General features: G+C 35.9%; 1 protein-coding gene across 1 annotated transcript in view; it reads right to left on the bottom strand.

Annotated features, from left to right (window-relative positions):
• Window positions 1-4,377: 4,377 nt before the first annotated feature.
• LOC127957079 (zinc finger protein 385B-like) overlaps window positions 4,378-16,024 on the bottom strand; it is an 89,806-nt gene continuing 78,159 nt past the window's right edge. Inside the window, exons 3-5 of the mRNA XM_052555449.1 lie at window positions 13,001-13,143; window positions 10,989-11,099; window positions 4,378-4,608 (exon numbers count right to left, since the gene is read on the bottom strand). Coding sequence (XP_052411409.1) covers window positions 4,378-4,608; window positions 10,989-11,099; window positions 13,001-13,143 — 485 coding nt within the window. The remainder of the gene's footprint in view (window positions 4,609-10,988; window positions 11,100-13,000; window positions 13,144-16,024) is intronic.

The following is a 16,024-nucleotide window of genomic DNA, read 5'->3' as shown; positions in this document are numbered from 1 at the left end:
TATATATAACAAAACACATAGATACATACACACATACATTAAATATAAAATCATTTAATGGGGCACTACAATAATGACTGAAATAAATAAATAAAGGCCTGCCTCAAGCGGTATCATTGGATTGACCCCTTTTTTTATAATGTATGAAATATTGTTTCTTAAATCCAGTAAATATGCATTATGAATCATTATTGGCAATATTTAAGTTATTCTTGCTTTTACTTTATCAAAATAGCAAAGATTTCACATTAAGTTCTTCTAATTCATCAAGAGCACATAGCTAATCCACCAGGGGGCAGAAGATATATAGTAAATTATATACAAAAAGAAAAAAAAGCACCATAATGATGTAGAAACCTTAAAAAGTCACATTAATTATAAAAAAAAATGCTATTAGCAGTTCAACAATGTGACTAACATAAATACACCCTAAAAACTGCTCAAACTGGGGTCAGGTGAACTCGAATATCTCCCTTATAAGACCGATTAGAGATTCATGCAAGCCACTAGTAAGTCCATTTTGAAAATATGTATTTTTCCAAATAGTTAATATGAAGAATGCATTAGCATGTGCATGAGAGCTAATCCAAACACAAAGGCTTTGTGACAAAATTGCAATAGCTAATCTTCTGATTCTCCATCTCTGTAGCTCTTTTAAACTCTCTCCAGCTCTCTCTTATCTAATCTCTCCTTTTCTTCCAGTCTGATTGTATGCTCCGTCTCACCGTTGTGTTGCCATGAATGGGGACGAGTATTAAAATGTGATTTGATGAGCTTGCTGTTCTTGCTTTCTATCTTTTTGCCCTATCCATCCACTTTCATTTGCTCTCTTTCTCTTTTCGCTTGGTTTTTTCTTTCATACTGAAGGTCTTGTAGCAGAAGGATATGAAGTTTCTGACTCCCTCTCTCTCCATTTTTTTCCTTAATCGTATCCCTTGGGCCCATATTCGGGCTGCCTTTCAAATCATATTCTATAGAGGCTGGGCAGAGGAGGAAAAAGAAAGAGTTTAAAAGGGACAAAAAGGTAGAGATTATTGGAGAGGGATGGCTCAAAGCTCTCTGTCGGCTTGTTGTTCTGCTCTCTGTGTCACAGTACTTCCCCGTGACAAGAGGAAAGTCAAGTCTTTTATTCAGAAATGAAATCTCCTTAATATAAAAGACAGATCATGAAGAGCAGGACTGGAGGATATTCACAGCAGTGAAGGAACTACAGACAAGCTAAATGCACGATTCATCCAAAATGCATATTAAAATAAAAAGTTGTCTTTGTTTTCTCCAGACATTCTTGAGGTAGTCACAAACGAACACTTGCTGGCCCAGATGTTCTCTCATTGCATTTAATGTAATCAAGATGCTTTTTTAAAAGATTGTCAAATAGTAATTTACAAGAAGTAAAAGCAGTAAAACCAATATTGTGAAATATTATTACAATTTTAAATAACTGTTTTGTTTTAATATATTTTAAAAAGGAATTTATTCCTGTGATGCAAATTATGATCACATTAAATAACATTTCTCATTATGATCAATGTTGAAAACTGTTTTTGCTGCTTATAATGTTTGGGAAACGCATAACACATAACCATTCAAAAGTTTGGGGTAAGTATGATATAAAAAAAAGAAATAAAAAAATCCTTTTTTTTTTTTGCATGGGCATATTAAACATTTGAATATTCTCATGTTGAGAAATAGGTGATACAATGTAAGGAAAATGTGTGTGATCAAGGGAATTTTTTAAATGTAATTCTTATTTGACGTTCAATATCTCATGAAAAAAATCAGGCAGGAGAAAATGTATTTTTGGGGATGTTCCCCAACATGTGTGCTGTATTTGAAATTAATTTTGAGGTGATATCATGAAGTAATCAAAAGTTACAGCATTTGAATTGAAACCAAGGTAGCCTTTCTCTTAGCCCTTGACAGTATTGAAATTGTTGTTTTGAATTTGAAGTAATTCCTCACTCAAGTTTAGTCAAAGCCCCAAACAATTATACTTGTTTTGTTCTACTCGATGATACCTTTCAAATAACATATGATACATGACTATCTGTTTCATAATGTTACAAATAAAAGCGCAAACTGGAAGTACAGTTGTTTATTGTATAAGCACGCTGGTCTGGTTTAATTTGTTACAGCTCTATGAACAAAAATCATTTGATCTGATGGACGGATTATGGTAAATTTGGGCTCTTTAAAATCGGGAGAATATTTTGAAAAGTTTTCTACGATCTATGTATGTTTTGAGAAGTTATGAATAAAAACACAAGCTGAAGCATGCCCGTCTGATTTAATGTGTTACAGTTCTGATCAATGGATTATGGTAAATTTGGCCTCTTTTTAATTTAATTCTGTGAGGTTTTTCAAGATCTATGCATGTTTTATCAAGTTATATACAAAAACTCCACAGGAATGCAACCTCTGATTTTTTTATGTCCTAATTAAGTTTTTTTCTGTTATAGCTCTATGAGTGATATCTTTAGATGTGACACTGTCCTTAATAAGCAACTTGGGCCCAAAACTAAAGTGGTACCCAGATTTCTATTTAAAACAAATGCTGTTCTTTTGACCTTTCCATTCATCAAGGAACCCTGAAAAAATGTATCATGATTTCCACAAAAAAAAAAAAAAAAAAAAAATAATAATAATAATCATAAAATTAGAAGAAGAAACATTATTAATAATTGAGCACCAAGTCAGAATATTAGTATGATTTTGAAGGATCATGTGACACTGAAGACTGGAGTAATGATTACAACTTTACCATGACAAAAACAAATTACATTTGTAATTATATTGAAATAGAATTTTTAAAATAATACAATAATTATAAAATAATAATATTTCACAAAACTAAAATTTTTGGTGTATTTTTTTATCAAATAAATGCAGCCTTGGTGAAATACACTCACCGGTCACTTTATAAGGTACACCTGTTCAATTGCTTGGTAACAAACTGCTAATCAGCCAATCACATGGCAGCAACTCAACATTTAGGCATCTAGATGTGGTGAAGACGACTTGCTGAAGCTCAAACCGAGCAAAAGAATGGGGAAGAAAAGGGATTTAAGTTACTTTGGACATGAGATGGTTGTTGGTGCCAGACGGGGTAGTCTGAGTATCTCAAAAACTGCTGATCTACTGGGATTTTCACACACAACCATCTCTAGGGTTTACAGAGAATGGTCCGAAAAAGATAAAATATCCAGTGAGCAGCAGGTGTGTGGACCAAAATGCCTTGTTGATGTCAGAGGTCAGAGGAGAATGGGCAGACTGGTTAGAGATGATAGAAAGGCAACAGTAACTCAAATAACCACTTGTTACAACCAAGGTATGCAGAATACCATCTCTGAACACACAACACGTCGAACCCTGAAGCTGATGGGCTACAGCAGCAGAAGACCACATCGGGTGACGCTCCTGTCAGTTAAGAACAGGAAACGGAGGCTACAATTCACACCTGCTCACCAAAATTGGACAATAGAAGATTGGAAAAACATTGCCTGGTCTGATGGGTCTCAATTTCTGCTGCAATATTCAGATGGTCGGGTCAGAATTTGGCATAAAGAAGATGAAAGCATAGATCCATCCTGCCTTGTCTCAACAGTTCAGGCTGGTGCTGGTGGTGTAATGGTGTGGGGGATATTTTCTTGACACACTTTAGGCCCCTTAGACCAATTGAGCATAGTTTAAATGCCAAAGCCTACCTGAGTATTGTTGCTGACCATGTCCATTCCTTTATGACTCCAGTGTACCCATCTTCTGATAGGGATAATGCTCCAATTAACAAAGCTCAAATCATCTCAGACTGGTTTCTTGAACATGAGAGTTCACTTTACACTTGCCTCCACAGTCACCAGATCTCAACCCAATAGAGCAGCTTTGGGACATGGTGGAACGAGAGATTCACATCATGGATGTGCAGCCGACAAATCTGCAGCAACTGTGTGATGATATCATGTCAATACGGACCAAAATCTCGAAGAAATATTTCCAACACCTTGTTGAATCTGCCACAAAGAATTATATTAAGGCAGTTCTGAAGGCAAAAGGGGGTCCAACCCGGTATTAGCAAGGTGTACCTAAAGTATAAAGTATATATGTGTGTGTGTGTGTGTGTGTGTGTGTATTTATATATATATATATATATATAAAATTATGCCTGTATGATCATAGCCATTATATCATTTTGGTAACACGCAGAAACGAGAGTCTATCATTGTCCCATGTTAAAATGAGCTGAATATTCTTGACTCTGAGAGATTACAGAATTACAGAAGTTAAATATGTTGCAAATGTGTTTTATGTTGTCTGTAATAAATTTAAATCGTTTCCTGCAGTAACAAAAAGGCTCACTCATGCAGTGAATCATCCGTGAGTTCACTTACTTTCCTCCATGGCGGTGTCATCCAGCAGGGCAGGAAGTGGATCTGGAGCGCTCGTTTTCACTCTGCTGCTGTCTCTCTCCCTTTCCCTCTCTCGGTCCTTCTCTCTGTCTCGGTTGTGATGTGTGTTGTCGAGTTGTCGCCTCTGCTGTTTGTTCTTCTGAGCCTCTAAAGCTTTCAGCTTACGAGCATGTTTATGGCCTTTATAATGAGCCTCAGCCTGATTCTAGGGAAATACAGATAGAAAAAGACAGTATAAGGAATGCAAAACCTTAACGAAGCTTCTCACATTTACAGAAACATGCAGACATTTAAACTACCAGTCATGAGATTCACTGAATTGGTGTTTAGCATGATCCTGTATTTTCTATACATTTTAATGTCCTAACAACACTAAAATGTGTATATCTATATTTATTAAGTAGCCAGCATACATGAAATCTTAAAAACCTCCCAGGATGCACCTCAAAAAGTTAAAGAGAAGTCCAGGGTGTGCAGAACTGTTACCGAGGCTAAAGGAAATGAGACATTTTTGATTTTTGTTAAAGGGTTAGTTCACCCAAAGTCATTATTTACTCACCCTCATGTCGTTCAAAACCTGTAAGACCTTTGTTCATCTTCTGAACATAAATTAAGATATTTCTTATAAAATCTAAGAGCTTTCTGACCATGCATAGACAGCAATGCAACTGAAACGATCAAGGCCCAAAAAAGGTGGTTCAACCGTGATTTTATGAAGCTACGAGAATACTTTTTGTGTGCAAATAAAACAAAAATAATGACTTAATTCAACAATTTCTTAATCAAAGTCGGACATATAAGAGAATAAATTGTTGTATTAATTTGTTATTCTTGTTCTTATTTGTGCACAAAAAGTATTCTCGTAGCTTCATAAAATGAAGGATGAACAACTGATGTCAGATGGACTATTTTAATGATGTCCTTACTACCTTTACGAAGATGAACTAAGGTCTTACAGGTTTGGAATGACATGAGGGCAAGTACTTTTGGGTGAAATAACCCTTTAACTATTTTGTTGTGATTACATTATTCCCATACTGCTATTTGTGTTATTTCATAGTTTTGTTCTCTTAGTTATTATTCTTAAACCTGGAAAATATATACTAAACCTGGTCAAAATGCTTTGCATGATAACAGATATGCATATGGGACAAAAACAAAAACGTGCATATATGTTTAAGTGTCTACGCACACACAAACAGTGAGTATGAACAGTCTGCATTAGGGTGATAAGAGTAAATGCCCAGTGGAAGGCCCGAATTACAATAGCAGGTGTCAATTGAAATACACTGTATAATTATACTGTTGATAAATTTAGTGATTGGCATTGTGATGTATTCAAAGACACACATATACGTTGACTAACAGTACAACACCTCTTCAGTTAAAAAATATAAATGTTTCCAGACTCTTGCAATCATCTAGAGCCATAATCCAGATTCTGCAGAAATGTATAGTAATAATTCGGCATGTAATTAAAGTGAACATGAGCTGTTTACATGCTGAGCTGTGAATCCTTTATTGCATACCGAAATAATTTTAAAAGCTGAAATTGATTTGAAAATGACACTAACACAAAGCATAGAACTAACATTTTAAATTGCAAATGGAATGGCAGCTGGTTAATGTTTTTCGACTTGCAAATCAAAGCTAACACCTAGTTCATCGAGCAAATCTTGGGCTAATATCAGAGCAGAAATGAGTCTGTGGGCCCAGAGGGAGTAATCAACCCACTCAAATCCTCTTAAGTACTTAGCAGATGACCCTCATCTGGGGACAGAAGGGACAACACTGTCTGCTCTAAACAGATGAGGAGGAAGGATGTTTATATACTCTCCTGCTCACACACACTTATACATAACTATGTGTGCATATACTGTATATATATATATATATATATATATATATATATATATATATATATATATATATATATATATATATATATATATATATAAAAGATAAAAAGATCTTTTGAACTTTTTACTGGCAAATCAGCATATAGACAGATTTCTGAAGGATCACGTGACTCTGAAGACTGGAGTAATGATAATGACAAAACAGCTCTGACATCACAAATATATTACATTTTATAAAACGATAGAGAACAGTTTTTTTTTTAATTAAAATTTTGAAATTGTAATAATCTTTCACTACAAACACAGAGAGTTTAAACAAGCTATTTAATATTTCTACCAGCTTATAAATCAAATCTGTAGAGAAAGTTATAATAGAGAAAGTAAAATGAGACAAGAGGAAACAGACAAGACAGGCTAACAGAGAAACCAAAAGACAGATAAACAGAGAGAGAGAGAGAGAGAGATAGAGTATTGTACGGTGAACCACAAGCAGTGGGAAACTAATGAGCAATTGATAGACTTTCAGACGTCTAACTGAGCAAACGCTGTTGGGTTTCTCTCTCAGGATATATCTGGGCTAAAAATGCCCTTAACAGCAGTGAAAACCGAATAATAGAACTACAAATGACGTCCCAGTTCAATATTTTTCAACAGCTTGTCAGAAACATACAAATATACAATGATTAGTTGCACAGGTTAATTTTCATGGCTAAAATATTGATGTGAGCCAAATGCTACACTCTTAGAAGAAAATTTACCTTTTGAGGTTCCTGGAAATAAGACGATGGACTTATTTTGGACGAGTGACAGAATAGTAACCCAAAATGACAATATTCATCAAAATTCATGCAAACTGCCCAGAAACTGATCCAAGTGTCGCCCAGAGGCTGACAGAAACTGTAAGTGAGAGGGACATAACCCTTTCTGACAACACAAGCAGTATGAATCTGGCAATGGAGATAAGCATGCTTTCATTTTTCATGCAGATCATCTCAGTTGCGAGGATCTTCTCTTCACTCAAGCTCGCTGTCCAACACAGCACTGGACTTGCCAGAAACAACTAAGAACGTTAAAGCTGCATGGATCAAGTTATTTACGTACATACATAAACATAAAAAAAAGAAAAAAAAAGAAAAAGCTGTACTCTAAACCGTTATGTATTATGTTCGTTGTGGGACACACACATAAAAATTGATAAGGGATAAGGGGCAGGTGATTTTGACAGTTCAAACATTTTTTTCTCACTAAACAACCATGAAAGTAGTTCTTTTCACATCTTATATCTCAAGTCTTCCTAACTAATACAATAGCTTTTATTGAGGAAACAGGCAAAATTTTGTTGTTATGTACTATAAACCTGACGCTCTGAAAGTTCATGCATGGGCATAAATGTTGAGATCCAATAAAGGTGTCTTGTGTGTTACAACTAAATGTAAATGAGCTGCAGCAGAGGGGAAGATTTTCAGTGATCTACACTTTGGTTTTTGACAAAAGGCTATCATATTAGTGCACGAGTCATATTAACCACTTTTATAGTGCTATTTGGTAGGGGTGTTCCAATCAGGATTTTTGAGGCCGATCACGGAAAGCAGTATCTGCCGATACCGATACATATCATTTAAGCCTTCTTTTTGTCATTTACAACCAGTGTTTGGATTAACAGTAACGACGTTATTTTTTCAGTAACGGGGTAATCTAACTAATTACTTTCCCTGTCGTTATAACGCCGTTAACATTACTGGATGTTAAATGCGGTGCGTTACTATGCATTGATTTAATAAACTATGTAATCCGAACGCACCTCTAGTTCACAGAGCGAGTGAGGAGGTGGGTTGATTGATAACGAGATAAGCGATTATGATTGGCTAAGGCAGAGTCATATGTTTCATGGTAGCCAATCAGAGCCAGTGTTTTTACACACATGCCGGCACACGCACCAGCGGCGCCAAAAACACACACACACATGCTACAGCTAAACAGAGATTCGCAGCAGCAGCAGAGATGGCGAGTCAGGAGCAATCCGATGAAAAGTTGGCATTTTCAAGGTGGAGATATAAGCACTACTTCAAATTCATTGTGGTCAAAGGCAAGAACGTGCATGTAATGTGTGACATACGCATATATACAAAGCCAAAAACACTTTTCTTACAAAGATAATACACATGCTGTCTGTTGACGTGCAATAAATATAGAAAGTTATGTATGAACACCTATCTGTTCTATTCTCATTTCAACTGACTTGTGAAAACTGCTAAAAAAAAACTAAATAAATAAATAAATCTTTGACATTTAGCAACTTTTTAAAAAAAATTTTTACAGTAACGCAATAGTTACTTTCCCTGGTAACGAGTTACTTTTATTATAGAGTAATTCAGTTACTAACTCAGTTACTTTTTGGAACAAGAAGTGAGTAACTATAACTAATTACTTTTTTAAAGAAACGTTCCCAACAGTGTTTACAACTATATATAGTGATACTCCAATCAGGATTTTTTGAAATTTATTCAGGGCCTGAATTTCATTTTTGAAAATGGGGGCAATTCCCCTTTTAGGTGAATCTTGTGAGAGGGGAAGCAGCATGGACTGTGCTTTCACAGAAGAGTCCGCTACTGGTCCTTGGCTGTTTACCAGGGCAAAATTGGTAGCTGTTGTACTAAAGGCACAAACACAGCATTTATCCATTATTTTGATTTCAAATCCAAACATTGTCCCTGAAAATGCTTTATCAGCATTGCATTTTTTTATTTTTTTTTACACAGTACAATAATACAATCTTTAAGAGACATGTTTAAACACAATAAATAAAAGCAACACATTATTCAATGCTTTTACTTTTGTATTTACTTCTAGATTTATATATTAATTTGCTCAAGCAAGTGGCAAAACATTTAAACCTACTTTTCTTATGTTATCACAAACTTACCATTGACAGAAATAGTCAGCTCTACTGCCTTTCCTTTTTTTTTATATTTATTACACGCAATCCTGCCATTCATAAAGAATGAAGTTTTTCTTTCTTTCATTGCTAGATTTATCTAAAAGTGCCCTTTCTCTTTAAACCTAACCAAAAAGCCATATGTGTTGACTGTGAAACACAGTAGACTTTAATAATATGCATGTGTGGTGTAATTACTACATTTTTGCATTAATCCATGTCATATTTATTGAAAACAATGCGTTAACATGAGTGCGGAAAAAAAATATGCACCGCATACGCAATGCAAATGGAGTAAAGTGAACTTGAAGTGCGCGCTGCGAGTGTGCATGCGCAGAATGGTTAAACACGGGCAAGAATTAAAAAGTAATGCAATTTATAAACTTAAGTGAAGATGTGACACTGCTTCCATTATGCAAGTGAAAATTCCTGTGTCACCTGTGCAGCTTGCTTATAGACAAATGCGATGTGGGTAGATTTGAATCCATTTGTGTATTTTGAGAGTGAAAGAGAGAGCTTGCGGTGATACACTCCCACTGTTTGTGAAGTAACTTATTATTTAATGGAGAAAAATAGCATTATAATTATTTCACCTGTGCCAGACAGAGGCTGAGACGGCATGTCATGCCAAACATCTTGTGGCATCGTCTTCAGCTTGAGATAATTTTTTTGAGATTGGCCTTTTCAGAGACCGCCGATCAATTATCGGTCGATAGTGATCGGTAGCCGATCAATAGTCCCAATGAGATTATCGTTTAATAGTGATCGGTTGCCGATCAATAGTCCCAATGAGATTATCATTTAATAGTGATCGGTAGTCGATCAATCATCCCAATGAGATTATCGGTCGATAGTGATCGGTAGCCAATCAATCATCCCAATGTGATTATCGTTTAATAGTGATCGGTAGCCGATCAATAGTCCCAATGAGATTATCGTTTAATAGTGATCGGTAGCCAATCAATCATCCCAATGAGATTATCAGTCGATAGTGATCGGTAGCCAATCAATCATCCCAATGTGATTATCGTTTAATAGTAATCGGTAGCCGATCAATCATCCCAATGAGATTATCGGTCGATAGTGATCGGTAGCCGATCAATCATCCCAGTGAGATAATGGGTCAATAGTGTTCTTTAGCCAATCAATCATCGCAATGTGATTATCGTTTGATAGTGATCGGTAGCCGATCAGTCGGAGCACCCCTACTGTTTGGTGCTGAACAGCCTTGGTCACTTTGAAATGTTGTTGTACGCAAAATAACAGCATGACGATTCCTCAAAAATAATTTTGTCCTCAATTGAAAACAGCATATGGGTTGGAACGACACAGAAGTACAAATAATCACAGAATTATCATTTTTGGGTGAACATTATTACATGAAAATATTTTAATGAAAAGTCCTTTATTTTATGCAGCACCAATTTTATATAAGCAATGAGAAAGGCTGTGCTATACTGTATTCAACATAGTACCTTATTATTGCTTAATAGGTATTGGGTTACAGTAAATCTGCAGTAATTATAATAATAAAATAGAAGTCAATGAAAAGTACCATTTAACCAGTTAAATGTGTGTGAGAGAGAGAGAGAGAGTGAGAGTGAGAGAGTGGGATGTTAGGGACTGATAATTTCACATTATCAAAGACAAAGTAAGAAAACCAAAGAAATAAAGAAAGCAAAGAGACAAATGCTATAAGGGATGGAACAGCTTTTACCCATCCAGTGTGATGTTCACTGTCTGTCATCACAACTGCGCAGGGTAAAATACACACACACACTACACACTAACCGTGGAGTTGAAGCGCAGGTGGCAGATATTGCATGAGATGACCTGTTTTTTCTTCAGGGACTGAGGAACACCAAACGTATGGTTTATCACAGCCTTCTGCACCGGGTCCATCTGAGGTAAGGGTGAGAAACAATTATACAAATCACTTACTTCGAATCAACAGACTCACTCTCTGCTGATTCAAACACATTCCTTCTATCCCAGCAGCAACCCTAAACATGATGCCAGAGCCCAAGGGACTTTCCCTTGACACCCCTCGCCATGAGAACACACACCACATCACAATGACTCTGCAGCTGGTCACACGTCTATTTGTTTTAGAGCCTCAAGAATGTTCTTGTTGTTCATCTGCAGTCATCCCTGACCAGCTGGGACACTGCCAGGTCAATGTGTGTGTGTGTGTGTATCAGAGAGTGTATGTGTCTGATGAAGCCGCATTGTTGACTCTTGAGTACTGGAGAGGGTTAGGAGATGGTGGAGCATGATATTAATGCAGGAATGAAGGGGATGATGTGATGAGACAAGAGATGACACAATAGTAAAGAGAGGAGAGAAGAGAGGAGAAAATATGAGATAAGATGAGCAGAGCAGAAAACAAAAGTAAAGGTTAAAAAGATAATATGAGAACAGATTACACAAGATAAGGAAAATACACGAGATGAGCAGAGAAATAATGACAAGACAAAAGATGCAATAAAGAGATAAGAAATAAGATGAGAAGAGAAGGAGCAGTGAAAACAAAAGAAAAGGATCAAGAATAAATGTGAAGAAACAAGAAGAGAACAATGAGATGCAAAGCATAAAATCAAGAGAAGGGATAAGATGAAGAGTAGAACAGAAAATAAAGAGTTCTAGCAGTAAAATCAAAAGAGAAGAAAGAAAAAACGAAAAGAGACAAGAAGAGAAATAATGGGACAAAAAGCAGTAAGTAGTAAACTCGAGAGAAGAAGTGAGAAGAAAAGAGAAGAGAACAGACAAGAAATGAAGCAACATGAGATAAGAGACAACATGTCATAAGATGAAAAGTAAAGAGCCAATAAGAAGACAACCCAAGTTGAGAAGAGGAGCAGTAAAAACAAAGAGAGAGAGAGAAGAAAATAAAAGACGAGATGAGAAGAGAGGACCAAACCATCAGAAGATGAGACCAGAGATGACACATCATGAGATGAAAAGTCATGAATCAATAGGGAGACAATACAAGATGAGATGAGGTGTGAAAAAGTAGCTGTAAAGAAATGACATGACAAAAAGAAGTGAAAAGAGAAAAGGAGAGAAAAAACAGAGCAGAGAAGACTAGAAGAGCAGAGACATGAAGAACAGAGAAGAGATGAGAATACTAAAGCAGCAGTAAAGAGAAGAGAAGAGGAGCAGTAAGGTAAGCAAAGGAAAGCAGTGGAGGATAAGAGAGGAGAGAGGTCACTGACAGCTACTTTGCTGAAGAGACAGGTGCATTTATCACTCTAGTACACACACACACACACACAGAGAGAGAGAGACTGATCTGATCAAAAAGAGAACCTGAACCTGGCTATATACTGACAGCCCAAAGTTGCTATAAAGACGTGCTGTTGGTGTATATTATTTTTAATATATGTTACTATATATTATTTTTAGCCGACCAGCAGTGTACTCATGAATATAACACATGGAGTGTGTATTCCAGAATGCAGATATCAGAAGAAAGAGAACCCTGTTACACACAAACTGCCTTCAAAACTGCGCTCAGAGAGTCTGAAACTAAATCTAGATCCTAATCTGAGCTGCTGCTCGAGTCTTAAATCTAAAATTACTATCGAACACAATACACCTTTGTTTAGCGGCCCTTTTTGCAAACATTCTGCACTTTTAAAAATACCCTACAGTCTGCTGAATCGTTCCTGACATTTAGAGATGACATTTGGGACCCAACGCAATGCCTTTAAAATGTTCCGAGTTGACTTTAAACTTTAAATGATGACACATTTGGGAAGGTGAGGTTTAGAAAATAAAACCAAGAGAGTTAATTAACTCACAGTGTTGAAGTTGGGGAACAGGTTGAGGGGGGAGGAGCCACTGAGCCGGAAGGGCAGGAAGTGTTTCAGGTCCAGAGGGGTCTGAAGTGGGCGACCCTGCACCGGTAATGAGGCCAGCAGGGGGCTCCCCTGAGCAGCCATACCTGAGAACAGCAACAACAATAACCAACACATATAAGAGAAAATCACCACTTTACAGACCTAGGGCAAGAGAGTATTTAAATCAAGCAATTAGTGCACAAACACCATGACCAATGAAGAGAAAGGGGATATTTAATAACAGTCACACAGTTCAGTTAACCAAGATCAAATGAGTTTTAAACCATCATTATTCTGACACAAAAACACATCAAATTATCTGATTACAAATATTGCAATTAACTATTAAGAATAAATTGTTAACAATGCATGAAAAAGAAGGAATAATTAAAGTAAAAAAATCATCCCAAGAGGATCTAATATGATTTTTAAAAGAATCATATTGTTTAATGTTACCATTAAATTTGATGAATTTTTCGCTTTTGAACAAAACATTTCAAGTTGTTCATGATTGTTACAGTTTTAAAAATTCACAAAGAGAATGTAAGTAAATTCATAAAGTATATTCACTACTGACTTTCACATGCTTTAAAAAATTAATTTATAATGAATAATTAATTTATAATTAATTATACCCTATAACTAACCTGAATTTACATATAACACTCTTTACAAATGTAGTACATGACGAATTAATAGTTGACAAAAAAAAAAAACGTCTATCAACCATTTATTTTCAGCATTAAGACTCTAGGTTAAAATGTATATAATTAACATGAAAGTGCATTTTAGGTGCCTACTCTGCAACATTGTTGCACTTTTACAGCAAATATCATCCCAACACTTCAAATGAAAACATTTTAGTACACTTAAACAAACTGCAAATCAGCTAAAACATGGTCATGTTAACAAACAGTACAGAAACAGATTATGACAAAGCAAGATTGCTACATTATATTTTAAAAATACTATTATTACTAGCCTTGCTTGTTGTATTGCTTTTCAGGTTGTTCTTCAACCACACAGGTGTTTAAAGTCCCCAAGAAATAAAAATGTATGTTTTTTTTTGTTTTTTGTATTAATATGTTAGCCTTAAGGTTAAGAATAAGCTGATGTGTTCCAAAACAATGACAAAATTTTACATTTAGGAGATATAAGCTTTCAAAACGTACAGTCTCTCATTTCTTATAAAATAGATCACATATTTTCATGACATCACATCGCACTTCATCTTCTCATCAAATCTTCTGACCAATCTAATGCTCTCTAGAATCTGAAGCGTCCGCCCCTATACTATAAATACTGGTGCTTTTCAATAAATTAAAATGTCGAAGAAAAGTTAATTTATTTCAGTAATTCCACTCATGTATTAAATAAATTGAATGCACAAAAACTGAAGTAGTTAAAGTCTTTGGTTCTTTTATTTGTGATGATTTTGGATCACATTTAACAAAATCCCACCAATTCACATCGCAACAAATCAGAATACTTCATAAGACCAATAAAAAAAGAAAAACATCATTAGTGAATTGTTGGCCTTCTGGGAAGTATGTTCATTTACTGTACATGTACTCAATACTTGGTAGGGGCTCCTTTTGCTTTAATTACTGCCTCAATTTATGTGTGGCACGGAGGTGATCAGTTTGTGGCACTGCTGAGGTGATCTGGAAACCCAGGTTTCTTTGACAGTGGCCTTCAGCTCATCTGCATTGTTTGGTCTCTTGTTTCTCGCTTTCCTCTTGACAATAGCCCATAGATTCTCTCTGGGGTTCATGTCTGGTGAGTTTGCTGGAAGGTCAAGCACACCAACACCATGGTCATTTAACCAACTTTTTAACTCTCGGTTGGTTGTGCATGTTTTTCTTCCACACTTTTTCGTTCCACTCAACTTTCTGTTAACATGCTTGGATACAGCACTCTGTGAACAGCTTACTGGCAATGAGTTTTAGTGTCTTACGCTCCTTGTGAAGGGTGTCAATGACTGTCAGAGACCATTTTGAAGGCTCAGAAAAACTTTGTAGGTGTTTTATGTTGATTAGCTGATTGGCATGTCACCATTTTCTAATTTGTTGAGATGAATTGGTGGGTTTTGGTTAAATGTGAGCCAAAATCATCACAATTAAAAAAAACAAAATACTTAAGATTTCTTCAGGCTGTTGTATATTGAAATTATTTAATACATGAGTTTCACAATTTGAGTTTAATTACTGAAATAAATGAACTTTTCCACAACATTTTAATTTATTGAGAAGCACCTGTAGATGCTGAAGCCGTGGCTGTAATCGGTCACTTGTTTACAGAATTAGTATTTTCTGCATGATGAATGGCACATAGTGCACTATATAGGGGACAGGGAACGATTCAGACTTGCTTTCCATTGAGGAAAAAGAAGTCTGAGCTATTAAAACACATCAGAGCTATTTGAATTCTACACAGAATGCTATATTTTATAGCAATATGGATGTGATTGTGGTTGTCATACCATGTCAAATGAGGCGTTACTGAGCTCAACGACTCTGAACGGTTGGGCCAAGCTATGCAATAAAGGAACGATATTGGCTATTTAAAAAAAGAGGCTGGGCAGCTTGATATGTCCCGCCCTGTCTTCTAGTTAAAATGACGTCAACACATAGAATAAAGCTGCATGTTTAAAAGCATTTGAGGGGACCTCTAAGGATAAATAATGATAAATACATTGAAAAAAAAAGACACTGATCACATTAATAATGCACATAAACACACATATACTCTTAATCCGACTAACCGGGTGTGGACTGGGGCACATTGGCTGTGTCTCACTCAAAGAAATGGACACCATGGGATATGGGATTTTTAATAGGGTGTGTTTGTGTGTGTGTGTGTGTGTGTGTGTGTCTGTGTCTACAGGGATATCATGTTTCTAATGGAGCAGGGATGTAGAGGTTTCTCATTTTCCAGTTGGCTGAATCTGAAATCTAGAAGCGTATAGATACTTACCCTACCACA

This window comes from Carassius gibelio, chromosome A3 (assembly GCF_023724105.1).
Source record: "Carassius gibelio isolate Cgi1373 ecotype wild population from Czech Republic chromosome A3, carGib1.2-hapl.c, whole genome shotgun sequence".
In the NCBI taxonomy this organism is placed as follows: domain Eukaryota; kingdom Metazoa; phylum Chordata; class Actinopteri; order Cypriniformes; family Cyprinidae; genus Carassius; species Carassius gibelio.
The sequence above is the reverse complement of the archived record's forward strand: the minus strand, read 5'-3'. Positions and strand labels throughout refer to the sequence as shown.